Source organism: Melanerpes formicivorus, unplaced genomic scaffold (assembly GCF_026170545.1).
Source record: "Melanerpes formicivorus ecotype bairdi unplaced genomic scaffold, bMelFor1.0.p_v2 SCAF_4, whole genome shotgun sequence".
NCBI classification, from domain to species: Eukaryota; Metazoa; Chordata; class Aves; order Piciformes; family Picidae; genus Melanerpes; species Melanerpes formicivorus.
The window spans coordinates 34699202-34726342 of NW_027142356.1; the positions used below are offsets into that span (position 1 = coordinate 34699202).

At 46.8% G+C, this 27141-nt stretch overlaps 1 protein-coding gene across 1 annotated transcript in view; it reads right to left on the reverse strand.

The window, feature by feature from the left end:
* The window catches only part of LOC137440954 (amyloid beta precursor protein binding family B member 2-like), a 227163-nt gene that overhangs the window by 55406 nt on the left and 144616 nt on the right, over window positions 1-27141 (reverse strand). The window contains exons 6-8 of the mRNA XM_068137760.1: window positions 20806-20868; window positions 20213-20298; window positions 19391-19451 (exon numbers count right to left, since the gene is read on the reverse strand). Coding sequence (XP_067993861.1) covers window positions 19391-19451; window positions 20213-20298; window positions 20806-20868 — 210 coding nt within the window. The remainder of the gene's footprint in view (window positions 1-19390; window positions 19452-20212; window positions 20299-20805; window positions 20869-27141) is intronic.

Here is a 27141-nt window from a genome sequence, read left to right on the forward strand (position 1 = left end):
TGCCATGGTTTAGTTGATTAGATGGTGCTGGGTGATAGGTTGGACTCAATGATCTCAAAGGTCTCTTCCAACCTGGTCTGGTCTGGTCTGGTCTGCTCTACTCTACTCTACTCTTATTCTATTCTACTCTACTCTATTCTTATTCTATTCTACTCTATTCTATTCTACTCTATTCTAGTCAGTAAGTAGATGAAGCTCAGGCAACACCACTGGTATGCCACTTGGGAACCACTGTCCTCAAAAGAAGACCCAAAACACCAAGGTATTTTAAATATGTATAATATGTGGCCTTCAGCAAGCTAAGGGAAGAGTAAAATTCACCAGTGAGTAAAAAGAATCAAGAGTTTCTCCCTCCTTCTCAAATCTCCTTCTAGCTTGCACAACACGTTCACCAAGCCTGCCTGGCCAATAGAAAACCCATTCTGAGAGCCTGCCCTGTTGTGCCTCTAGTATCTAGTGCAGGAGTCATTAATGATGCATCTCATTAATTCCTAGAATGGTTTTGGGTTGGAAGAGACATTAAAGATCATCTAGTTCCAACCCCTCTGCCACAAGCAGGGGCACCCTCCACTAAAGCAGATTGCTCAGTGCCTTATCACAGTATCACAGTATCACAGTATAACTAAGGTTGGAAGAGACCTCGAGGATCATCGAGTCCAACCTATCAACACAGACCTCATGACTAGACCATGGCACCAAGTGCCACGTCCAATCCCCTCTTGAATGCCTCCAGGGATGGTGGCTCCATCACCTCCCTGGGCAGCACATTCCAATGGCGAATGACTCGTTCGGTGAAGAACTTCCTCCTCACCTCGAGTCTAAACCTCCCCTGGCGCAGCTTGAGACTGTGTCCCCTTGTTCTGGTGCTGGTTGCCTGGGAGAAGAGACCAACCCCTTCCCGGCTACCACCACCCCTCAGGTAGTTGTAGAGAGTAATGAGGTCATCCCTGAGCTTCCTCTTCTCCAGGCTAAACAATCCCAGCTCCCTCAGCCTCTCCTCATAGGGCTTGTGTTCAAGGCCTCTCCCCAGCCTTGTTGCCCTTCTCTGGACACGTTCAAGTGTTTTGATGTCCTTCTCAAACTGAGGGGCCCAGAACTGGACACAGGACTCAAGGTGTGGCCTAACCAGTGCAGAGTACAAGGGCACAATGACTTCTCTGCTCCTGCTGGCCACACTATTCCTAATGCAGGCCAGGATGCCATTGGACTTCTTGGCCACCTGGGCACACTGCTGGCTCATATTCAGGCAGCTGTCAATCAGCACCCCCAGGTCCCTCTCTGTTTGGGAGCTCTCCAGCCACTCCGACCCCAGCCTGTAGCTCTGCATGGGATTGCCGTAGCCAAAGTGCAGCCCCTGGCACTTGGACTTGTTGAATGCCGTCCCATTGGACTCTGCCCATCTGTCCAGTCAGTCGAGGTCCCTCTGCAGAGCCTTTCTACCCTCTAACTGACCAACATCTGCTCCTAACTTGTTGTCATCTGCAAACTTGCTATGACAGTGCCTGTGATCTAAGACATGAAACAGCAAATACATTGTGCAATGCGTGCTAAGACAGCAGAGTCTGCAAACGTGTTAGACCTTCTCCTGAGTGTGAGTAAAATATTAAAGACTCTCATGCCTCCACAGTTTTGGTGCATGTAGTTTGTGGTTTGTGTTTTTTATTATTGATTCCTTTCTTTTTGCTTTGCAATCAAGGAAACCAACGTGCAAATTCTCCTCCGCTGCTGCCTCCTGACCCAGCTCTGCTGGAAACTCACAAAAGCGCTGGCTCTCAGATTTCAAACAGAGATGAAGGCGAAGGTGAAAGAGGAAACAAAGGAGAGGTCACCACTCAGGAGTGCTCTTCACTTCAGGGCTACACAAAGATACTAAAATATCCTCTTTTTTTTTTTTCTTCTCCCCAATTATTAAGGTCATGTGAATTGCAGAATTGTTCCTGGCACATCACATGCTCAGGGATCCTGCTGAAAGTGCTGTGATGCCCATTGGGGTATTAAATATTTATCTTTGCAAGCTTTTAAAATCAGATTTTTACTGTGCCAGAGAAGAAAGGGATTTCCACACCCCACTCCAAGTATTTCAATACTACATTGACCAAAAAAAACCCTCAAAAAAACCCCAAAGGAAACACTTTCTAAATCATCTTAAGAGAGGAGAAAAACTGAATATATGTAATGGGCATATTGTTTCCTCATTAATCCTTGTAACTCAGCCACACCTGCAGATCTTTAGCTGCTTTGCAAACACAGAGATAAATATAGTCTGTTCATTGCAAGGACTATGCCTTACAAAAGACAAAAATTAGTGAAGGGTAACCAGTTCAAGCTGGCAGCAGGCACCTAATAGTAAAGAAGGTAGAATGTTGGGGGTTTTCTTTGTTCTATTGATGGGGCTTTTCCCTGGCCATTTTTATTCTATAATTTGAGTTCTCCAGTGATGGCATCAAGAATAGAATAGAATAGACTAGACTAGAACAGAACAGAACAGAACAGGTTGGAAAAGACCTTTGAGATCATTGAGTCCAACTTATCACCCAACACCATCTAAACAACTAACCCATGGCACCAAGCACCCCATCAAGTCTCCTCCTGAACACCTCCAGTGATGGTGACTCCACCACCTCCCCAGGCAGCACATCCCAATGGGCAATCACTCTCTCTATGAACAATTTCTTCCTAACATCCAGTCTAAACGTCCCCTGGTGCAGCCTGAGACTGTGTCCTCTTGTTCTGGTGCTGGCTGCCTGGGGGAAGAGACCAACATCCGCCTGTCTACAACCTCCCTTCAGGGAGTTGTAGAGAGCAATAAGGTCACCCCGAGCCTCCTCTTCTCCAGGCTAAGCAACCCCAGCTCCCTCAGCCTCTCCTCATAGGGCTGTGCTCCAGACCCCTCACCAACTTTGTTGCCCTTCTCTGGACACCTTCTAGCACCTCAACATCTTTCCTAAACTGAAGGGCCCAAAACTAGACACAGGACTCAAGGTGTGGCCTAACCAGTGCTGAGTCCAGGGGCAGAATGACCTCCCTGCTCCTGCTGGCCACACTGTTCCTGATACAGGCCAGGATGCCATTGGCCCTCTTGGCTGCCTGGGCACACTGCAGGCTCATGTTCAGCCTACCATCAACCAGCACCCCCAGGTCCCTCTCTGCCTGGCTGCTCTCCAGCCACTCTGACCCCAGCCTGTAGCTCTGCATGGGGTTGCTGTGGTCAGTGTGCAGAACCCGGCACTTGGATGCGTTAAATCTCATGCCATGAGTAACCAGGTTGCTCAAGGCCTCATCCAACCTGGCCCTGAACACCTCGAGGGAAGGAACATCCAGGACCTCCCTGGTCAACCTGTGCCAGCGTCACACCACACTTACTTGAAAGAATTTCTTCCTAATCTCCAGCTGAAATCTGCCCTCCTCAAGCTTCAGTCCATTCCCTCTCATGCTATCATTACAAGCCCTTGTAAAAAGTCCCTTCTTGGCTTTCTTTTAGGCCCTCCTTCAGGTACTGGAAGGCTGCTTTATGGTCTCCCTGGAAACTTCTTTTCTCCAGACTGAACAGCTCCAACTGTTCTGAGGAAGCTGTACAAGATGCTCTGTAATCCATCCCACATACTTCCCTCCTTGTAAAGCACTTGGCTTCCTTCCCTGCTTCCATTCCCTCTTGGTACTTGCAAGACAGGTAGACATGGGAAAACTCATTGGCTTCTGGCAAGGCTTTTGTTTGTGTGTTCTATAAGAAGCCCTTACAGTAACTCAAATAAAATGCTCCAGAACAGTTTGATCAAAACAAACCAATCTCTCAAAGACTCACTGCAAATAACTCTCTACAAAACCCAGGAAGACTCAAACCCCACTCACAAGGCAACAGACATACCTGAGTATACAACACACAAGAAACAGTCTTGTGTTCAAAGCACACAACAAGACCAAAAACCTACTACTGCTTTGTGGGCTCAAACTGAATACAAATGTTGGCATGACTCAGAAGTGATGGCAGACCTTCATGCAGATTTCAGCACCAGAAAACCAAGGCCTCAGAGGAAGGTGATGTCCCTACCCACAGCAGGGGCTTGAATCTAGATGGTCTTTAAGGTCCTTTTCAACCCAAACCATTCTGTGATACCACAGTTAGCTTATGATCAGTATAATAGAAGTGTGTGTATATACCTATATATATCTATCATAGAATCATAGAATCAATATGGTTGGCAAAGACATCAGAGATCAAGTCCAACCTGTCACACAACACCTCATGACTACTAAACCATGACACATCCACATCCACATCCAATCCCTTTTTGAATACCTCCAAGGATGGTGACTCCACCACCTCCCTGGGCAGCCCATTCCAATGGCTAACAACTCTCTCCTCACCTAGAGCCTAAACTTCCCCTGGCACAGCTTGAGACTGTGTCCTCTTGTTCTGGTGCTGGTTGCTTGAGAGAAGAGACCAACCCCTTCCTGGCTACAACCACCTTTCATGTAGTTGTAGACAGTAATAAGGTCTCCCCTGAGCCTCCTCTTCTCCAGGCTAAACAACCCCAGCTCCCTCAGCCTCTCCTCACAGGGCTGTGCTCGAGGCCTCTCCCCAGCCTCATTGCCCTTCTCTGGACACATTCAAGAGTCTCAATGTCCTTCTTAAATTGAGGGTCCCAAAACTGGACACAGTACTCCAGATGTGGCCTAACCAGTGCTGAGTACAGGGGCAAAATGACTTCCCTGCTCCTGCTGGCCACACTATTCCTGATCCAGGCCAGGATGCCATTGGCTCTTGTTCTGGTGCTGGTTGCCTGGGAGAACACACCAGCACCTGCCTGTCTACAACCCCCCTTCAGGTAGTTGCAGAGAGCACAAAGGTCTCCCCTGAGCCTCCTCTTCTCCAGGCTAAGCAACCCCAGCTCCCTCAGCCTCTCTTGTGCTCCAAATTATCAGGGAAAAAGGCCATTTTATCATAAACTACTAGCCAAAAAGACAGGGGAAGGGGAATGAAAACACAGTGATCCCAGCTCAGTTTTACCATTCTGGGGAACATACACTTGGATGGCTGCAAATCTAATTAACATTTCAGGGTTAATGGTCCGTAGCCAAAGAACCAAACTCATAAATGTTGCAGTCCAGACTCTGTAAAGGGCTGTAAACCTCCCTGGCAGCACAGCTCTGATCCAAAATGCCACCTAAAGCTGGGGAGGTTTGAAGGAATGAATGAACTGTGGATGACACTTGTGCGCTTTGGCATCGGAAACCCTTCACCACAGGGTAGGGTTCTGCACTGCAGGAGCTTTTCCAAGAGGAATGCTGGAAGGAGCTTTGACAGGAAGGCAGAACCATGACAAATCTCTGCACACAAACAAAGGCCACGCTCTAGCTGCTGCCTCACACAGTGCCAAGCATGTATCTTTAAACCCCACAAAAAATTAAGTAATCAAGAAAACCAAAGCAAATTACAAACCCCTACTAGATGGAGAACAGGAAATCAATTACACATTGCTGACGGCAATGTAGCTAGGGAAAGTGGATGGACCCTCAAGGGCATGGGGAGAAAAGACCCACATTACAGGGAGAAAAGGGCTGAGAACACCACTTTCAGAATGATAGTCATGAACATTACAAAACCAGGCACTGATTGCTTTTCAGCTCACACAGCGGTTGGCAGCCACTATGAAAACCTACACTAGAGCCTGTCTGCCTTGATGATTTAAATTGGTGCAACTCATTTCTTCTCCACCTCTGAGCCTACAGGACCTGGATTTGAGCACTTTCCTTCTGTTTCCCCTTTATGTTTCTCCTTTTTAAAGGTTGTGTCTGCATTTAATAAGGCCTTTCCTCACAGACCATTGAGCAGGCCTGTGCCTGAGATACAGCATGTAGGGCACAATTAACCTTTTCTTATGCAGCCAACACAACCCTGGACATTCCACCTACATTTTCTGGTAAAGAAAATGTTTGGTTGGTTGGTTTGTTTGTTTCAATGGTTTAAAAATAAAACAGATTGTCATAGAATAGTTTGGGTTGTAAGGGACCTGCCAAAGGTCATCCAGTCCAATCCCCCTGCAGTAAGCAGGGACAGCTTCCACTACAGCAGGTTGCCCAGAGCCCTGTCAAGCCTGACCTTGAATATCTGCAGGGATGGGGCCTCAACTACCTCCCTGAGCAACCCATTCCAGTGTTCCACCACCCTTGTTGTAAAGAACTTGTTCCTCACATCCAATCTAAATCTACTCTTCTCTAATTTCAAACCACTGCCCCTTGTCCTGTCACTGTAGGCCTTTGTATACTGTCTATCTGCAACCTTCTTATAGGCCCCCTTCAGGCACTGGAAGGCTGCTATCAGGTCTGCCTGGAGCCTTCTCTTCTCCAGGCTGAACATCCCCAGCTTCCTCAGCCTGTCTTTGTAGCAGAAGTACTCCAGCCCCCTGATCATTCTCTTGGCCCTCCTCTGGACCCACTTCATTAGGTCCACCTCTCTCCTGTGCTGAGGGCTCCAGAGGTGAATGCAGTACTCCAGGTGAGGTCTCACCAGAGCAGAGTAAAGTGGCAGAATCACCTCTCTGGATCTGCTGGCCATGCTTCTTTTGATGCAGCCCAGGATGCCACTGGCCTTATGGGCTGCCAGTGAACATCGTTGGCTCATGTCCAGCTTCTCATGCACCAGCACCCCCAAATCCTTTTCTGCAGGGCTGCTCTCAATGTCATCATCCCCCAGCCTTTATGGATAGCCACGATTGCCCTGACCTAGGTCACATTATTTCCTGCTCTGGAAGATCAAGTATCATAAAACATAACTACTCTGCTATGAGGAAGAAGTATGTTCCAGTGGATCTGCCTGCTATACATCAAGAAAGCCTGCACTGATTCCAGATGAAAATATTGGAGATGATCAAGGCTAAGCTGAGCAACAAAAGAATAATAAGATCTTATGCAATTAATGAGCAAGCAAACACTCTCATTCAACTGCCACACATAGGCTGCAAAGCATCCCTTTTCCCAGAGAAACACTGACACTTCTCACAGAAAAATTCTTAATTATAGGAAATTAAACATGCAGATTCAAACCCACACTAAGAGGATTTGTCAACATTTGCAGCTTTCTGTTGCAGTTCACGTTGTGCTATTGGGATGGCTGAAAATGTGGATGCAATACAAAAAGCAAGCACACAGAGATTCGGGTCACAACACAATTCAGAAATCCACTGGTAATTGCTAATTCAAGCAGATTATTATAAACTAAACTTCTGTGCAACCAGAGCTTTACAAATAGTGTAAAATAACCTTGATAAGAAATTACCTCTCCAAAGCAGGTCAATATTAGAAGAGACTAGACTTGACAAGACTAGACTAGACTAGAATTAACCAGGTTGGAAGAGATCTTTGAGATCATCAAGTCCAACCCATCATCCAACACCATCTAATCAACTAAACCATGGCACCCAGCACCCCATCAAGTCTATTCCTAAACACCTCCAATGATGGTGACTCCACCACCTCCTTGGGCAGCACATTCCAATGGCTAATCACTCTTTCTGTGAAGAATTTCTTCCTAACATCCAGCCTAAACCTCCCCTGGCACAGCCTGAGACTGTGTCCTCTTGTTCTGGTGATGTTTGCCTGGAAGAAGAGACCAACCCCCACCTGGCTACAACCTCCCTTCAGGTAGCTGTAGACAGCAATAAGGTCTGCTCTGAGCCTCCTCTTCTCCAGGCTAAGCACCCCCAGCTCCCTCAGCCTCTCCTCACAGGGCTGCGCTCCAAACCCCTCCCCAGCTTTGTTGCCCTTCTCTGGACACCTTCCAGCAACTCAACATCTTTCCTAAACTGAAGGGCACCAAACTGGACACAGGACTCAAGGTGTGGCCTAAGCAGTGCTGAGTACAGGGGCAGAATGACCTCCCTGCTCCTGCTGGCCACACTGTTCCTGATGCTGGCCAGGATGCCATTGGTTTTCTGGCTGCCTGGGCACACTGAACTTTCTCCTCTCACAGTCCCTTACTGCAAGACACCACAGGCTCCTTTTTTTTTGCCAACCTCACAAACTCCAATGTGTAGGATGACAAAAGTCTCTCTTGGTTTGAGTTTAATATTCCTGTCTCAATGCTTCCAGCTGGCTGACAGCCAGAGGTCAAGCCTGCTCTATGAAGGCAAGAACATGTTGAAGATCCGTTGTGCTGGCTCAAGATTTTCTTTTTCTTTGAATCCCAATTTCTTATTCATTGCTGTATTTCTGCATCAAATAAGAAAATCTAGCCAATTGAGCACAAAATGGAATGGCCACTGTTATCCTCTCCTAATACCCTTTTTGCTATATGCAGCTCTGAAGGAGAAATTAAAATCACTTTATTATTTTCTCCAGTTTTCACAGTAAAGAAGAGATTTCATTTCAGATGCTTTGCAGATACCTTTGCTTCACATCCTGCGGGGATGGGGCTTGCAACATTTGCTTGGTGCTAAGGGTGTTTTGGGTTCCATTTTGACACAGTGAAATGAAGGTCATGCTTCCCCAGGGAAGAAGAGGCAGTCATAAATTTTCACCAGAAACTAATAAAGGATGAGAGTTGTAGAGATGCTCACCTCAGGATGCATCTTGGAGAAGAGCTGAACAGCTGGGAGAGCTCAGGCAGGTTTCATTACTCTAGCACACACCACAATGACCCCAATAAACACAGCCCTGTTGCTAGCACAGCCCTGCAGGAGCTTACAGGGCAGCACAGAAGTTCTGCTTTCATTTCATAAAAACTAATGCTCTGCACTTTCAACTTTAACCTTCAATGCTGTGTTTTTTCTGATGAGGGCTCCTCTGCAGGCTGACAGCTTTAAGTGGTTCTAAGGCAGCCAGCAGCACTTTATTTAGTACTGTGGTGCATTAATTCAAAGGTATTATGCATGACACCCAACTTGAAGGAATAAAAAACCCTGTAGGTGAACTCTGGACTTTACTGAATCAATGGAGAAAACCCTTCCATCTTCACTAGGGTCAGGGTTTCAGGTCTCTTTAGAAGCCACATTGTTCAGAGCAATCTGCTTAGAGTAACTTGGGGATTTTTGCACAAATTATCTTTACAATGGGATCCAAAGTCAATGAAGTTAAATCACTGTTGATCGATTCCTGCTCTGAAAAAGACTCAACTAAACTTGAATCCTGAGCGCAGAAATCATGAGGCCCTGCAGGACCTCTCACATTTAAGGACCCACTTCCAGAGTGCACTTGCAGCCCAGAAAGCCTCACAGCCTGGGCTGCAGCAAGAGAAGCATAGCCAGCAGGTCAAGGGAGGTGATTCACCCCCTCTACTCCGCTCTGGTGAGACTCCACCTGGAGGACTGCCTCCAGTTCTGGAGCCTCTATTACAGGAAGGATCTGGAGGTGCTGGAAGGTGTCCAGAGAAGGGCCACGAGGATGAGCAGAGGGCTGGAGCACCTCTCCTGTGAGGACAGACTGAGGGAGTTGGGGCTGTTCTGTCTGGAGAAGAGAAGGCTCTGAGGAAACCTAATTGTGGCCTTCCAATATCTGAAGTGGGCTACAAGAAAGCTGGGGAGGGACTTTTGAGGGTGTCAGGGAGTGATAGGACTGAGGGGGAATAGAAAAAACTAGAAATGGGTAGATTCAGATTGGATGTCAGGAAGAAATTCTTCCCCATGAGGGTGGTGAGACACTGGCACAGGTTGCCCAGGGAGGTGGTGGAAGCCTCATCCTTGGAGGTTTTTAAGGCCAGGCTGGATGTGGTTGTGAACAACCTGCTGTAGTGTGAGGTGTCCCTGCCCATGGCAGGGGGGTTGGAACTGGATGATCCTTGAGATCCCTTCCAACCCTCACAATTCTATAAGCCACATTTTTTACAGCACTTTCACTTTGGAAATGGTTTCCTGTTACATGGAGGCCACATCAGCACATTCAGTGCCCCACAGTTGTGATTTTGGAGGCAGTGCATGCTGGTCTCAGCACTGCCTTGCCCAGCTGGCAACTAGGGATGCCACCTCCCCATGGAGACAGAGGTCACCGGTGGGCGACCTGAACTGCCCTAGCAACCAGGTCACTCATAGCACTAGCAAGGTAGTCATCACTTTATGGGAAAAGTGTGGCCCTCAAACTGGAGTATTGTGTCCAGTTCTGGGCTCCCCAGCTCAAGAGAGACAGGGAACTACTGGAGAGAGTCCAACATTGGGCAACAAAAATGATGAGGGAACTGCAGTATCTCTCTCATGAGGAGAGACCTGGGGCTATTTACCATGGGAAAGAGAAGGCTGAGAGGAGATCTGATCAATGTTTACAAATACCTTAAGGGTGGGTGTCAAGAAGATGAGGCCAGTCATTTTTCACTGGTGCCCAGTGATAGGACAAGGGGCAGTGGATACAAACTGGAATACAGGAGGTTCCACCTCAACATGAGGAAAAACTTCTTTACTGTGAGGACGACAAGAGCAGGGGAAGAGGCTGCACAGAGAAGTTGTGGATTCTCCTCTGGAGATATTCAGAACCCACTTGGACATGTTCCTATGTGACCTGCCCTCAGTGGTCCTGCTCTGTAATGGGGTTAGCCTGGATCTCCAGAGATCTCTTCCAACCCCTAGCATTCCATGAGTCTATGATATTTCTAAGGAAAGCTACAAGCAACATCCCCCCCTCTACATCTCTCCTGCTGTCCAGTCACGAATACCCTGATCCTGCACAATAGGTTCACATCTAATTAGATCCCAGAGGCAGGTGGGATTTCTAGGAGTGAAAGACCTGCAGCATTTTGCAGGATCTAATTATAAATCTCTAAGGGCTCAAGAAATAAAGCCACATTATCCCAGGTAATTCTATTTTACACATCACAATTAAACACCATTGCAACTCTGTAGATCATTTAAAAAGGAGATTGGTTAGATTTGGGAACACACTGCCATCTTTCTCTGCCCTGGAATAACCTTCATATTTCATTAAACAAGACTCAATTTGGGGACAAGGTGGAAGCAAATATCCTCTAGATGGAAATCTCTATTATGATTTACCTCACATCATCACCTAATGACAGGTTGGAAGAGACCTTCAAGATCATCGTGTCCAACCCATCAACCAATCCAACCCACCCAAACAGCTAACCCATGGCACCAAGCACCCCATCAAGTCTCCTGAACATCTCCAATGATGGTGACTCCACCACCTCCTTGAGCAGCCCATTCCAATGGGCAATCACTCTCTCTGTATAGAACTTCTTTCTAACATCCAGCCTGAACCTCCCCTGGCGCAGCCTGAGACTGTGTCCTCTTGTTCTGGTACTGGCTGCCTGGGAGAAGAGACCAACATCCGCCTGGCTACAACCTCCCTTCAGGTAGTTGTAGAGAGCAATAAGGTCACCCCTGAGTCTCCTCTTCTCCAGGCTAAGCAACCCCAGCTCCCTCAGCCTCTCTTCACAGGGCTGTGTTCCAAGCCCCTCACCAACTTCGTTGCCCTTCTCTGGACTCGTTCCAGCAACTCAACCTCCTTCCTAAACTGAGGGGCCCAGAACTGGACACAGTACTCGAGGTGTGGCCTAACCAGTGCAGTGTTACAGGGGCAGAATGACCTCCCTGCTCCTGCTGGCCACACTGTTCCTGATACAAGCCCTATGAGGAGAGGCTGAGGGAGCTGGGATTGTTTAGCCTGGAGAAGAGGAGGCTCAGGGGGGACCTCATTGCCCTCTACAACTACCTGAAAGGTGGTTGTAGCCGGGAAGGGGTTGGTCTCTTCTCCCAGGCAACCAGCACCAGAACAAGGGGACACAGTCTCAAGCTGCGCCAGGGGAGGTTTAGACTCGAGGTGAGGAGGAAGTTCTTCACCGAGCGAGTCATTCGTCATTGGAACGGGTTGCCCAGGGAGGTGGTTGAGTCATCCACCCTGGAGGCGTTCAAGAGGAGATTGGACGTGGCACTTGGTGCCATGGTCTAGGCATGGGGTCTGTGTTGATAGGTTGGACTCGATGATCCTCGAGGTCCTTTCCAACCTAAGCAATACCGTGATACAGTGATATTGTGATACAGGCCAGGATGCCATTGGCCCTCTTGGCTGCCTGGGCACACTGCAGGCTCATGTTCAGCCTACCATTGACCAGTACCCCCAGGTCTCTCTCTGCCTGGCTGCTCTCCAGCCACTCTGACCCCAGCCTGTAGCACTGCATGGGGTTGTTGTGGCCAATGTGCAGAACCCAGCACTTGGATGTGTTCAATCTCCCTAGCAGAGAACATCAATCACAGAGCCCTAATGAACGAGCCAGCACAGGCTCCAAAAGTTCTGATGGTCAAAGTGACAAAGACAGTAAAAAGGATTTGTTGATGAGATTATTTTACTGCTTTGCTGTGCTGTTTCTAAAACTGCTTTTGAAGCAGAATGCTTTTGAGCACCTGCATCATTTACCTGCAGTGTTTCCTCAGTCAGCCAGGAGATGCTCCAATGCTGCTAAAGGCAAACAGCCAAATTCAGGAACAACCAAATGGTTTAATAGCTGCCACCCCCATCACTCACCATTGCTACCCAGAAGCTGCAAGGATGGAAAGATGGATAAACCTTTGCTGTACCACAGTAATTGTCAAGACTGACTCCTGTGTCCAGTTCTGGGCCCCTCAATTTAAGAAGGACATTGAGACACTTGAGTGTGTCCAGAGAAGGGCAACGAGGCTGGGGAGAGGCCTTGAGCACAAACCCTGAGAGGAGAGACTGAGGGAGCTGGGATTGTTTAGTCTGGAGAAGAGGAGGCTCAGGGGAGACCTTCTCGCTCTCTACAACTACCTGAAGGGAGGTTGTAGCCAGGAAGGGGTTGGTCTCTTCTCCCAGGCAACCAGCACCAGAAGAAGAGCACACAGTCTCAAGCTGTGCCATGGGAGGTTTAGGCTTGAAGTGAGGAGAAAGTTCTTCACAGAAAGAGTTCTTGGCCATTGGAATGTGCTGCCCAGGGAGGTGGTGGAGTCACCATTCCTGGAGGTGTTAAAAAAAGGATTGGATGTGGCACTTGAAGCCATGGTTTAGTTAGTCATGAGGTGTTGGGTGACAGGTTGGACTTGATGATCTTTGAGGTTTTTTCCACCTTTACTAATTCTACGATTCTATGAGGGGCAAAGGTTTGAAATTAGAGAAGAGCAGATTGAGAGTGGATGTGAGGAAAAAGTTCTTTACAATGAAAGTGGCTGAGCACTGGAATGGGTTGCTCAGAGAGATGGTTGAGGCCCCATCCCTGGAGATATTCAAGGCGAGCCTTGACAGGGCTCTGGGTGACCTGATCTAGTTGAGGATGGCCCTGATCACTGCAGAGGGGTTGGACTAGATGACCTTTGGAGGTCCCTTCCAACCTGGGTGATTCTATGATTGTTTTTGAAAGAAACCAACTCCTGTTCCCAAACCAAGAAGTATCATTTTGGAACAAAACCTGTTGAGGACACCCAATTTTTCTTTCAGATTTATTTATTTTTGGTTGGTTGGTTAGGTTTTTTTGCAAGGGAACTTAGTATGCAATAAAGTTTCTCAGACTTAATTCAGACCATTAACAGAAATCAATTTAACTGAGGAGTTTTGTGGTGTTTTCATGAGCTCATGAGAAGATTATATGGGGCACAAGATGGACTGGGAATGGAAAAATGCTGACTGCTCCCAGTGTGCACTAGTGACTTCAAAAGTTACTCTGTCTGGGAAAAGGAATAATGGACTTCAATGTGAAAAGAGGATCTTGTCTTGATGTCACCAACCATGACAAAAACTCCTCCTCTCTGGTTAAGCCTTCACTTGCATCAGAAACCAGACTCATCTCCATCACCAAGGAGACAAGCTGATTATTTACAAATGATCCTGTGTCTAGCCAGGCTATTTGCTTCTGGAGAAGACCAGAAGGAAGCAAATGTAGGACGCTTGATCCTGTTCTTTAACATCTTTATTGATGATCTGGATGAGGGCATTGAGTCGATCATCAGTAAATTTGTGGACGACACCAAGCTGGGGGCAGGAGTTGATCTGCTGGAGGGTAGAGAGGCTCTGCAGAGAGACCTCGACAGGCTGGACAGATGGGCAGAGCCCAAGGGCAGGAGATTGAATACATCCAAGTGCCAGGTTCTGCACATCAGCCACAATAAACCCATGCAGAGCTAGAGGCTGGGGTCAGAGTGGCTGGAGAGCAGCCAGGTGGAGAGGGACCTGGGGGTACTGGTTGATGGTAGGCTGAACATGAGCCTGCAGTGTGCCCAGGCAGCCAAGAGGGCCAATGGCATCCTGGCCTGCATCAGGAACAGTGTGGCCAGCAGGAGCAGGGAGGTCATTCTGCCCCTGTACACTGCACTGGTTAGGCCACACCTCGAGTCCTGTGTCCAGTTCTGGGCCTCTCAGTTTAGGAAGGAGGTTGAGTTGCTGGAACGAGTCCAGAGAAGGGCAACAAAGTTGGTGAGGGGTTTGGAACACAGCCCTGTGAGGAGAGGCTGAGGGAGCTGGGGCTGCTTAGCCTGGAGAAGAGGAGGCTCAGAGGTGACCTTATTGCTGTCTACAACTACCTGAAGGGAGGTTGTAGCCAGGCGGATGTTGGTCTCTTCTCCCAGGCAGCCAGCACCAGAACAAGAGGACACAGTCTCAGGCTGCGCCAGGGGAGGTTCAGGTTGGATGTTAGGAAGAAGTTCTATACAGAAAGAGTGATTGCCCATTGGAATGGGCTGCCCAAGGAGGTGGTGGAGTCGCCGTCATTGGAGGTGTTCAGGAGGAGACTTGAGAAGGTGCTTGGTGCCATGGGTTAGCTGTTTAGGTGGGTTGGATTGGTTGATGGGTTGGATGTGATGATCTTGAGGGTCTCTTCCAACCTGGTTTGGTTTATTCTAAAATAAAGGTTTATTCTAAAACACGCAAAACATACCTGCCTCCACAGCAAGAAAAGCAGCAGAGAGATGGAGATTAACTCCTTGGGGGGCAGACGTTGTTTGTAAAATCATTTCAGTAGTGCTATTTACAGGCCACTTTCATGACAGACAGCAGTGGATGCACAAGTCAGCATCTGAGAAACATGCCTCACATCACACCAGAAGGTCCAACTGGTTAAGCCCTAAAATTCAGGTAATCCATAGGAGTTCCTTCCACGTCTCCAACTGTGCTTTCATTCACCTGTGAGTAAGTCACTAAACTTAAATATTGGGTATCAGCATCTCCTGCCTCTACACCTCTTGGAAGCAGTCTCCTCTTCCTCTGAGATCCTAAGCATTTGTTTGTAAACTAGAAAACACGCTTTTGGAACAACTGCCTATTACTTCCACAGGTAAAAAGACATTCTTCCCACTTTGAGATATCAATAGATAGCTGAAACCACTTTAAAATGGCAAGGCTGGAAAGCAAAACTCTGCTGAACAGGCTAATGTGGACAGGGAACTTGAAAATCCATGCTCGGCACAGAAAAGCTAAATTAAGGCTTAGCAGAAATCAACATTTAAAAGGAGACCACAAAGGCAAGCCCAAATAGGTCAAATCTGACAAGATTTTGAAGGAATTGTCACACGGGCTTTGTACTTTTCATGCAGTTCCTGGGGCACAGACAGGCTTCTCCCAGGAGGTGCACTTTCTTTACACAGAATGGTCTGGGCTGGAAGGGACCTCTGAAGGTCATCCAGTACAACCCCCTCTGTAGTCAGCAGGGGCATCACCAACCAGATCAGGTTGCCCAGAGCCCTGTTGAGCCTCACTGAATATCTCCAGGGATAGAACTCCAACCACCTCCCTGGGCAACCTGCTCCAGTATTCCACTACCCTCATGGTAAAGAACCTGTGACTGAGGAAAAGATTTGGCATCTTTCTATATTTTTACACTGGCCACCATAATTGACAGCAACATGAAAAGAGACAGTCCAAAGGAGTTTACAGTCCAGGACTTGTAAAAGCATCTTTTTACCTCCCTTGGAACTCAATTAGTAAGGCACAGGTTGCTTTATAAATTAATCAGAAAGGTTATGCTCTGTCTCCTGGGAGGTACCAATTCAAAACTCATTTCTAGTGCGTGTTTCACCTGCAGAATTAGGATCCTTGTCAAACACAAGGAGCCATCATAGTATCATAGTATCAGTCAGGGTTGGAAGGGACCACAAGGATCAGCTAGTTCCAACCCCCCTGCCATGGGCAGGGACACCCCACACTAGATCAGGCTGGCCAGAGCCTCATCCAGCCTGGGCTTAAACACTTACAGGGACAGGGCCTCAACCACCTCCCTGGACAACCCATTCCAGGGCTTCACCACTCTCATGGGGAAGAACTTCCTCCTCACATCCAGCCTGAATCTCCCCACCTCCAGCTTCATTCCATTCCCCCTAGTCCTATCACTACCTGAGATCCTGAGCAGTCCTTCCCCAGCCTTCCTGTAGGCCCCCTTCAGATATTGGAAGGCCACAATGAGGTCACCTCAGAGCCTTGTCTTCTCCAGACTGAACAGCCCCAACTCCTTCAGTCTGTCCTCATAGGAGAGGTGCTCCAGCCCTCTGATCATCCTTGTGGCCCTTCCAGCACCTCCATATCCCTCTTGTAATAGGGGCTCCAGAACTGGAGGCAGTACTCCAGGTGGGGTCTCAGCAGAGCTGAGTAGAGGGGGAGGATCACCTCCCTTGACCTGCTGGCCACACTTCTCTTCAAAAAATTCCTGCCTAAAGAAATTACTGAACTCAAGAAGCTGGATGTAATAATTTTCCCCTTTGTCCTCCTCCTCCTTCTGTTTTACAGCCTTGTGCAGACAATCTGCACCAAGATGCCGAGGATAGGAAGCTCGGAACTGCACCTTAAGGAAGTGGTGCACAAGGAAACATTTGTTGCCTGTCGACAACATTCAACACTTAACTGCCTGGCTGCATAAATCACCTTGCCGACGAGAATTACACGAATTAGATGACACAGATTTCCCCGAGCTGACGTTTTTGCAGTGCTTCTATCTTTGCAGGAGCTGACAGACGCTGTGGGAAGAGAACTACTGCAGCATTCCACAAGGTGGCATGGTTCCCTTTGCTGAAAGACAGCATCGCTCAGCGCCGTTCAGGAAACTCCACTGAGTTGGGTTTTTTTGTCAGATACACTGACCACTGTCATGGATAGGCTTAAAAACTCTAAAACATCACTAACAAGGTTCATTTCGGCAAATTCTTTCTTTAACAAGTTTATAAACCCCTTCCTTCTCTTAGGCTGATATGGAGAAAAAAAATACCTGTTCTTGCTGCGAAACAAAATAAGCTGCAATCAAATACAGTTAAGGTATGTTGTGTGGCAGAGGAGAGCCTGAGGGGCTAAAAAGTCTGATTTCCCAAGTCTCAGGTCATCAGTTTCAAACCCCACCAGGTTCTTTCAGTCTCATAATATTTTGGGTAAAACAGGCTAGCAAGGAATCCACCTATGCTATCCTCCACCATCCCTTTCCCATCCATGTGAGAATTAAAGACCTCAGAGCATTTTCCACAGGTGAAGGAGCTGGGGTTGTTTAGCCTGGAGAAGAGGAGGCTCAGGGGAGACCTTCTTGCTCTCGACAACTGCCTGAAGGGAGATTGTAGCCAGGAGGGGGTTGGTCTCTTCTCTCAGGCAACCAGCACCAGAACAAGAGAACACAGTCTCAAACTGCACAAGGGGAAGTTTAGGCTCAAGGTGAAGAGAAAGTTCTTCACAGAGAGAGCTGTTGGCCATTGGAATGGGCTTCCAACCTTAGTGATTCTATGATTCTCCTGGCTGTTTCTAGACCACTTCCTATCCCTGTGAGATTTTGGGCATGCAGCAGCTGCTTGTCCTCTCCTCAGGGCAGAGGGAGGTGCACTGAACAGCCTCTCTTGCTGCAAAGCAACATCAAATCTGCTGAGCTTCACCAGCAGGACCACATATACAACCACTGTTGCTTCTGCACAGCATCCCCATGAGGCAATGACAACTGCCAGGTAAGGTGCTTTGACTCAAGTAACCCAAAAGAAACCCAACCAACCAGAAACAACCCTCCCAATATGTATAGCTCCTCCTCTTTTCCTTGTCCTGCTCTTCTCAAGCCACTTCTGTGACTGTTTCAGTGATCCACTGAAGCACCACCAGCATGGTTTTGCCTAAACAGGAGAAACAAGCCAGCTGTGATAGACAGAAGAAAGGACAAGCTTTTGGCTCTGAACCATTTCACAAAGGCTGCATGGGTATCAGTCCCATACATTTCGAAACTGAAACAGCAAGCCAGAGAGGGAAAGGGGATGATGACACACCAGTCACTCATCCACACAAACACTGCCATGAAGGCTTCTAATTCCACCCAGTGCAAACCAGCTGGAGAAGGAGTCAGACATATCAAAATACTGCCTCCCTATAATGCTTTCCATACCATAAGGCTTATCATGAACGGAAGAGCTGCTGGTTCTGAGCGCTGGTGCCTAATGCTCATCACTCTGCCAGCTCCATTTACTGTGCTCAGAATTCAGAGCCTCTCATTGTAACCAGCCCAGCTGAAAGCCTTGTTTTTCACTTGCCAGCCTGCCAAGCAAAACACATTTATTCACATCTGATTTAAGCATCACAAGCCAAATAATCAAGATGACAAAGAAGTTTAAGTACCCAGATCAGTCTGTTTTCTAGCCTAAAATATATCATTAATGCTATTCTAATTATTAACTCCATTACATACTGTCTTCCTGCATATAAGTAGCTTCTGATCCTGTCAGTCACTGCATGTGTATGGCACAGCCAAAACAATTATTTAAATAACTTGGGGTTTCCAATTATAGAGAGTCACATACAGCCTGAAAAAATAGATGCAAGCACAAGGCAAAGCTATCAACAAGACAAGGCTGGAGATGTATACAAGCATTCCAAAACCTTCTGCTGCTTCTTTCTCCCCAGTAATCTTAGATTGTAACAGCAGAGGCTCTGATTCTTTTATGGTGCTTGTTCACAGCATGGTTTTGCTCTCCTTTATGAATTTATCCTCAAACCAGGTTGCATTCTCTGTTCCAAAACACAACGTTCCTCCTTCTAGAAAAGAACTTCCTTGTTGCTAGCTCTGAGTTCAAGAAACCACATGAACAAGGAAGAATACTTAAAAAAGGGATAAACTTGAGAATAGAGAGCAAATTCCATCACTGAATGCTCCAGGAAGCTATTCAGCCATAGTGAAAAACAGAGGCCTCTCGCACTCAGGACAGAAAACTCACTCAGTTGTGCAAGGGGTCAGTTATTACAGTTCCACAGTAGAATCCTGAGCTGTAACACTCAATTTCTTGGCTTCTGTGATTTTAAAGTCAGTCACACTTTCCTAAGCAAAGTGAATGAGGCTTTACATCTGCAAATTCCTTTGAGGGAACTGGTCTTGCATGGTCAGCCTACCCAGCACCAGGAGCACAGCTCGTTTCAAAGCACAGGGGAACATTCTGCACCTTGAAAGTTATGGTTCCAACTGCACACTTTTAATTGCTAGCACATTGTGCATCTTCATACAGACCTTGGATTCTGGATCACTGTTGATACTACAAGAATCATCATCATCAGATTGTGGACCATTTCTGTAAGGAAAAAAAAGAAAAGAGGATATAAAACTTACAGGACAGGACAAAAACCACAGAATCACAGAATGCCAGGTTGGAAGGGGCCTCAAGGATCATCTGGTCCAACCTTTCTAGGTGATACTGTAGTTGAAATGAGATGGCCCAACACCCTGTGAAGCTGAGTCATAAAACTGTCCAATGTAAAGGAATCCACTACCTCCCTTGGGACAGGATTGCAATGTCTAACTGAAAGATGAAAATGTCTAACTGAAAAACTGATGGTGAAAAATGTTCTTCTGGATTCCAATGGGAATCTCCCCAGGACTAACTTCTGCCCATTACCCCTTGTCTTTTCCATGTGACTCTTTGTAAAGAGGGAGTCTCCATACCCCTTGTAGCTACCTTCTATGTACTGGTACATGGTAATAAGGTCTCCCCTAAGCCTTCTCTTCTCAAGGCTGAACAAACCCAGTTCTTTCAGCCTTTCTTCACATAGCAGAGCTTCCAAACCTCTGATCATTCTCGTGGTCCCTTTCCACAGGGCTGCTCTCCAGCCAGGTGGATCCTAGTCTAAGCTTCACTCCTGGGTTATGCATTCCCATGTGCAAGACTCTCTATTTCTCCCTGTTGAACTCCATAAGCTGCTCTCCAGCCAGGTGGATCCTAGTCTAAGCTTCACTCCTGGGTTATGCATTCCCATGTGCAAGACTCTCTATTTCTCCCTGTTGAACTCCATAAGCTAAAACAAAGTCGGCCACTCCATGGAGACTTCTGAGTACCTGAGCTTCAAAGAGGCATAGCGTAACGTTGCTCCTTCAAACTCTTTCAGACTTGGGTCTGGGTTCACGGTGGCTGCATGCAGATCCTAAAGATAAAGGCAGTGCTATTAGTGCAGTACTAAGTGCTGTTAATATGACATTAAGTACACCGTTGTGTTATTGCTTATTTGAAAGGGAAATCAAATCCTCCCTGCAGAGAAGCGACAGTGGTTCTGGCTGAAGTTGAAAAAGAGGCATGCATCTATTTCTCAAGCTGCATTTCATTCAGTGCAGGCATCTCATTTGTTACATCATGGCAGTTGCCCTGCTAGTTCAGGCTGAATCCATTCCAAGTGGAAAGATCAGAAAAGGCAGCATGTTTGTGAGCTAGACATCCATCCCTAGCAGTATACCCCCGCTTGCTTCGGCCTAGGTTATGAATGACATTCATGGATAAATAAAGGAGGGGAAAATAAAACAAAACAAAAGAAGAAGAAGAAAAGAAAAGAAAAAGAAAACAGCCACTGCCATGCAAAAAAAAAAACCAACCAAAACCCAAACAACAAAACAAGGGTAAGAGTATTAAAGGTTCTAAAATCTGACAATATACTTGCCTTCCAAATGTCACTATTAATCTTTCCCCCATTCAGTACAGCAAAATCACTCCATGGCTGTTTCTAGACACATAATTATTCACACAGGAAGAAGCACATTGATAAAAAAAAAAAAGAAAGAAAGGAAAAGAAAGAAAAAGAAAAGAAAGAAAAAGAAAAAAAAAGAAAAGAAAGAAAAAGAAGAAGAAAAGAAAAGGAAAAAAAAAAACACAAGACACTGTTGTTAGCATTGATATTTACAGGATGGGTTAGGGAACAGATCACCTCAAACTTCAACGAGTTACTCCACTGTGGCATGGCATTTGGAGGGAAGGGGAGGGGAGCCATGCCTCTAACAGTTACTTACCAAAAGAAATGATTGAAACAAGGGAAGTCAGTATAAATTAGGAACAGACAATGAAACCGTTCTGCAACTACGGTCTTAAAAGCAAGCAAAATGAATCTGGAGGTGAATGCTGGCCACAGCTGCTACAGCCCTGGCTAAACAGCAATTAAGGGGGAACATCAGGATTTCCATTTGCTTGGTAGTTTTGTCGCACACCTTAACACTACTGGAGCTAGAAATAGTGAACCATAAGGACATACACAAGGGTAAGATGTACACAAGGTAAAACCCAAATATTTCTAGAAAGGAAGCAGAAGACAGGGACAGGGAGGGAGAGGAGGATTAGTAAGGAGTGCAGAGATTCTTTTTAGCTGATAAAGGAGTTTTGTAAAGCCTAGCAGCTGTCTTCTGAAAAAAAACAGAACAAACCCAAACCAGCCTCAGACAAACCAGCCATCATCTCAGTGGCTATTCAGAGGTTCTCAAAGTTTTCAGAGGCAGTCACTGGTACAAACGAGCGAGCAGCAGTGTGTTCAGCACTACAGCAACCTGAGCTTCATCCTTCCCTACAAAGCCTGGGAAGAGCAGCTGATGTTGGAGCTGCTCCTTTCCTCTTGCCCACAAAGACAAGAATCCCACAGTCCTGAGCATGGGCCAAGCAGGACAGGAGATTTGGTTGCTGAAAGACTGAAGAGCCTTCACCAAATCAACTAATTCTGTAACTAGTAGTCCCTTTTAAGACAAACTCTCCCAGGCTGTCCACTTCAGCCCCAAGATCATAGAATCAACCAGGTTGGAAAAGACCTCAAGTCCAACCTGACACCAAACACCTCATGACTACTAAACCATGGCGTCAAGTGCCATGTCCAATCCCTTTTTGAATACCTCCAGGGATGGTGACTCCACCACCTCCCCGGGCAGCACATTCCAATGGCCAACAACTCTCTGTGAAGAACTTTCTCCTCACCTTGAGCCTAAACTTCCCCTGGCTCAGTTTGAGACTGTGTCCTCTTGTTCTGGTGTTGGCTGTCTGGGAGAAGAGTCCAACCCCCACCTGGCTACAGCCTCCCTTCAGGTAGTTGTAGAGAGCGAGAAGGTCTCCCCTGAGCCTCCTCTTCTCCAGGCTAAGTAACCCCAGCTCCCTCAGCCTCTCCTCACAGGGCTGTGCTCAAGGATCCTCCCCAGCCTCATTGCCCTTCTCTGGACACATTCAAGTACAAGTATCTCAATGTCCTTCTTAAATTGAGGGGCCCAGAACTGGGCACAGTACTCAAGGTGTGGCCTAACCAGTGCTGAGTACAGGGGCACAATGACTTCCCTGCTCTTGCTGGCTACATGATTCTTGATGCATGCCAGGATGCCATTTGCCTTCTTGGCCACCTGGGCACACTGCAGGCTCATGTTCAGCCTACTATCAACCAGTACCCCCAGGTCCCTCTCTGCCTGGCCTCTCTCCAGCCACTCTGACCCCAGCCTGTAACACTGCATGGGGTTGTTGTGGCCAATGTGTAGAACCCAGCACTTGGACTTGTTGAATCTCATGCCCTTGGACTCTGTCCATCTGTCCAGCCTGTTAAGGTGCCTCTGGAGAGCTCTCCTACCCTCTAACAGATCAACAGCTGCTCCCATCATGGTGTCATCTGCAAATTTACTGATGATGGCCTCAATCCCCTCATCCAGATCATCAATAAAGATACTGAACAGGATGGGGCCCAGCACTGATCCCTGGGGCACACCACCAGTGACTGGCCTCATGCGGCCCAACGCATTAATTTGGAGGGTGGGTCTCTCACCTCAGAGATGTCCTCAGTACATCCCCACTGAAGGAATTATTTGTGAGAAACAAATGGCAAGAGTAACTCTTCCCTAGCATGCCTTTGAATTAAATGAGTTGTTAGTTGTCCCTAAGCCAATCCTGTTTCATTATTAGTTGCTAGTGGTTATGTTACAGGCAGAAGAACTTTTAGAGGTGATCCAGGCTATATGAAGCCACAACCAACATCACCAAATTCTACCATAATCTCAAAGAATCTCTTGCTGCAAATTAAACCCCATGGCTTTTTCTCTGCACAGGAAATGGAAAAGAGGTGGCAAAATCTTTAACATTGGGAAGAGAATGTTAGAGAAGAGAAGGAGTCACAAAGGAATTCATTTGGCAACAGAAAGGGGTAAAAAAAGCCCCCTAAAACTCAATCAAATTTAATCACCTGTGCAAAACCAAAATACATTTGCATGCTTTTGAGGAGAAGGAAGTTCCAGGTAAATTTTATCGATCATTTATTAGCATTTCTGTTAAATCTGCAGGATTTCCACATAATGCTTAACCCCTAATTGCTTTGGAGTGAGATTTCCTGATTGTCTTGTGAAAGAAAAATTGTCTTTGCAGCCTGTGCAAAAGTATCATAGTATCAGTCAGGGTTGGAAGGGACCACAAGGATCATCTAGTTCCAACCCCCCCTGCCATGGGCAGGGACACCCCACACTACATCAGGCTGGACAGAGCCTCATCCAGCCTGGGCTTAAACACCTCCAGGGACGGCGCCCCAACCACCTCCCTGGACAACCCATTCCAGGGCTTCACCACTCTCATGGGGAAGAACCTCCTCCTCACATCCAGCCTGAATCTCCCCACCTCCAGCTTCATTCCATTGCCCCTAGTCCTATCACTACCTGAGATCCTGAGCAGTCCCTCCCCAGCCTTCCTGTAGCCCCCTTCAGATACTGGAAGGCCACAATGAGGTCACCTCGGAGCCTTCTCTTCTCCAGACTGAACAGCCCCAACTCCTTCAGTCTGTCCTCATAGGAGAGGTGCTCCAGCCCTCTGATCATCCTCGTGGCCCTTCTCTGGACACCTTCCAGCACATCCATATCCCTCTTGTAATAGGGGCTAAAAACTTCCCTTCAACAGGACCAAAACTTTTCACCAGTCTGGCTTGCAAATCTGCAAAGGTTTCCAATAAAGAACAATGGGATTGACAGAGGGAAATATGGAAAATGTGAACATTAACCCTTAAACTGAAATAGAGGCAATGGTTTTAAACTGGAGAAGAGTAGATTTAGGCTGGATGTGAGGAAAAAGTTCTTTACAATGAGGGTGATTGAACACTGGAGCAGGTTGCCCAGAGAGGTGGTTGAGGTCCCATCCCTAGAGATATTCGAGGTGAGGCTCAATGGGGCTCTGGGCAGCCTGATGTAGATGAGGATGCCCCTGCTTAATGCAGAGAAGGTTGGACTAGAAGACTTTTGGAGGTGCCTCCCAACCCAGGTGATTCTATGATTTCAAAGTAAATGATGGATTTCAAGGTGGTCAAAGTTCTGCCATATGAAAAATGGATCAGACAGTTCCACTTTTTTTTTCCTTTGCCATTTGTATGTATTATAGCATCATTCTTGGGGCAAAGTTAATGTTGGGGGTGGGGTTGGACCTTTAACCCACCACAATCCTTCCCTATCCATTTCCCTCTGATGCTCAGTGCAGGATCTGTAAGTAACCACTGCTCTCGATGCTAAAGATCCAGGGGAAGCTACAGCACAGAAATGGCTGAACGATTTGAGTATCTCTTCTTTCTTGGCTGCTCTCAGCTGTGAGCCACATTCTACCATATGAAGCTCTGGACAGCACATAATTTAAGAGACAGGGACACAAAATAATAGCAATAAAAAAAGAAAACAACAAAACAAAAGAAGGAAACAGGACAAAGGGTAACAAAGCATCACTCTGGGCAAGAGAAGGGGTGTGTGTGGGAAGTGTTCCTAAACGTTTATTTGACAAATTCAAAAGCCACACCAGCTCAAACTCAGCTCAAGACTAGCACATGATGCTTCACAGACAAATATGAGAAAAGGATTTTTTTATGGGCTCATGGAAGCCTATTGGGACAGCTCTCCATGCCAGCCTTCAGTCCCAGATTATACTCTCTCATCTGCCTAAAAACTAGCTATCCCCCAAGCTCTGCAGAAGAAAGCACTACAAATTCCAGCACGTGGGAATGAGCTATACCAGCCCTCCCAAACTTGATTATCTCAGAGCACAGGCTTCCCAACAGCACTGAGGGAACCAGCAGTACACAGCCCACACATTGTCCAACTTGGAGCTGGAAGCTGTCCACCACAATCGCTGTTGCCAGTGGTAGCTCCAGGATAAAGGCATTTGGGAACCTCTATTCTAGCTCAAATTCCACATCTTTCGTGGAGTCTCCACTTGACCCTACCACAGATGCCCAGGTTAATCCTTCACATGACATGAGAGGGTCAACACTTGGGGTAGGCTGCAGTGCAGTGAACAGGGACTGAAATCAGCACCACCTGCAAGTGACCCAGAGATGATTAAGTGCTGGCAGATATTGATTGTGGAGAGATGGAAACCCAAAGATCCACGAGAGCTGATGCTCTTACATCTAGACTACAAATTATTTCATTACCTACCCATACCTCTTAACCCCATACCATGATTTATTTCCTGCTGTCTGTACCAGAGTTCTTTTGGGAACTAGCTGAATCCCAGAAGGATCCTTCCTCCCATAACCTCTTAATAAAGCTCAACATCTGTGGTTCCAAGACCTTTTCTAACAGTTCCCATTGTAACTCCAGCTATGCCCCTTCTTTGTGGCAGCTTCAGTGTTTAGCAGTGCACAAAGTCCTGAGCCAAAGTCACACTAACAATGATGGAGTTCAATATTCAGCTGGTTCTCCATTGCTATGCTATCTTAATAACTACTCACCCAAAAACAGAATCACAGAATTGTCAGGGTTGGAAGGGGCCTCAAAGGTCATCCAGTTCCAACTCCCCTGCAATGGGCAGGGACACCTTGACACTACGTCAGGTTGCTCAGAGTGCCATCCAGCCTGGCCTTAAAAAACCTCCAGGGATGAGGCTTCTACCAACTCCCTGGGCAACCTGGCCCAGTGTCTCATCACCCTCATGCTGAAGAACTTCTTCCTAATACCCAGTCTGAATCTACTCACTTCTAGTTTTGCTCCTTCCCCCCCTACCTCTACCATTACCTGACATCCTAAAAAGTCCCGCCCCAGCTTTCTTGTAGCCCCCTTCAGATACTGGAAGGCCACAATAAGGTCTTCTCAGAGCCTTCTCTTCAATACTGGTATGCAAGATGCTTATCAATGAATGCAGAAACTTTCAAGAGACAAAAGCCTCAGGCTATATAAAGTAACTACATAATATCACACAAATAAAAATGTTGGAAACTTGCTTAGGTTTTGTATGATCTTTTACACTACTGTGAACGATCTTGATGCTGCCACAGAGCTGTATATGCATAAATCTTTGCTGGATCAAACTCCTTTCTGAATTGGAACTGCCATATCAAAACACAGGTGAGCCTAACAGGTACTCACACACAGAGGGCATTTTATTCTGACTCCTTAAGTGTCTTAGTTAATACATCTCAACTGTATAAAAATCTAGGTTGTTATTAACTTTTCCGTTTTGCCTGTTCCATGCTGCTGCTGCGAATTAATGAGCGTTATTTATAATCACAAACTGTTCTTCAGGGGAAAAGAAATCATGGGAGGTTAAAATACATCTGCAATATTACCAGCAGGGCTGAAGTTTTCACTGTAAAGACACTTTAAACACAGGTATGAAAATATCTGAATGGAATGCATGCGTTTCCCCCACTGCAGTTTGCTAGCCACGCTGATTTCTGGGCTTTTGGGAAAGACAGCCATAACTCACAAATTACAGCCCTGTCACCACATTTCAAAGTAAGAAAAACACTTACTGGTGAAGTTGTATCCCTCAAGTATAAATCACAGGAATTCATACTGGGAGCATGTGAAGCACTTTAGATTGCTTTTTTTTCCCCCTTGTTTTCTATCTGAATGATAACAAGTGGCTCAGTTGGTAGCACATAAGACCCTTAATGGGAAGGTTGTGAGTTCAAGCCTGCAGTGGGCAGTAGTGTCCTCCCTACTCTAGTCATGAGGTCTGTGGTGACAGGTTGGACTCGATGATCTTTGAGGTCTCTTCCAACCTTAGGAATACTGAATAC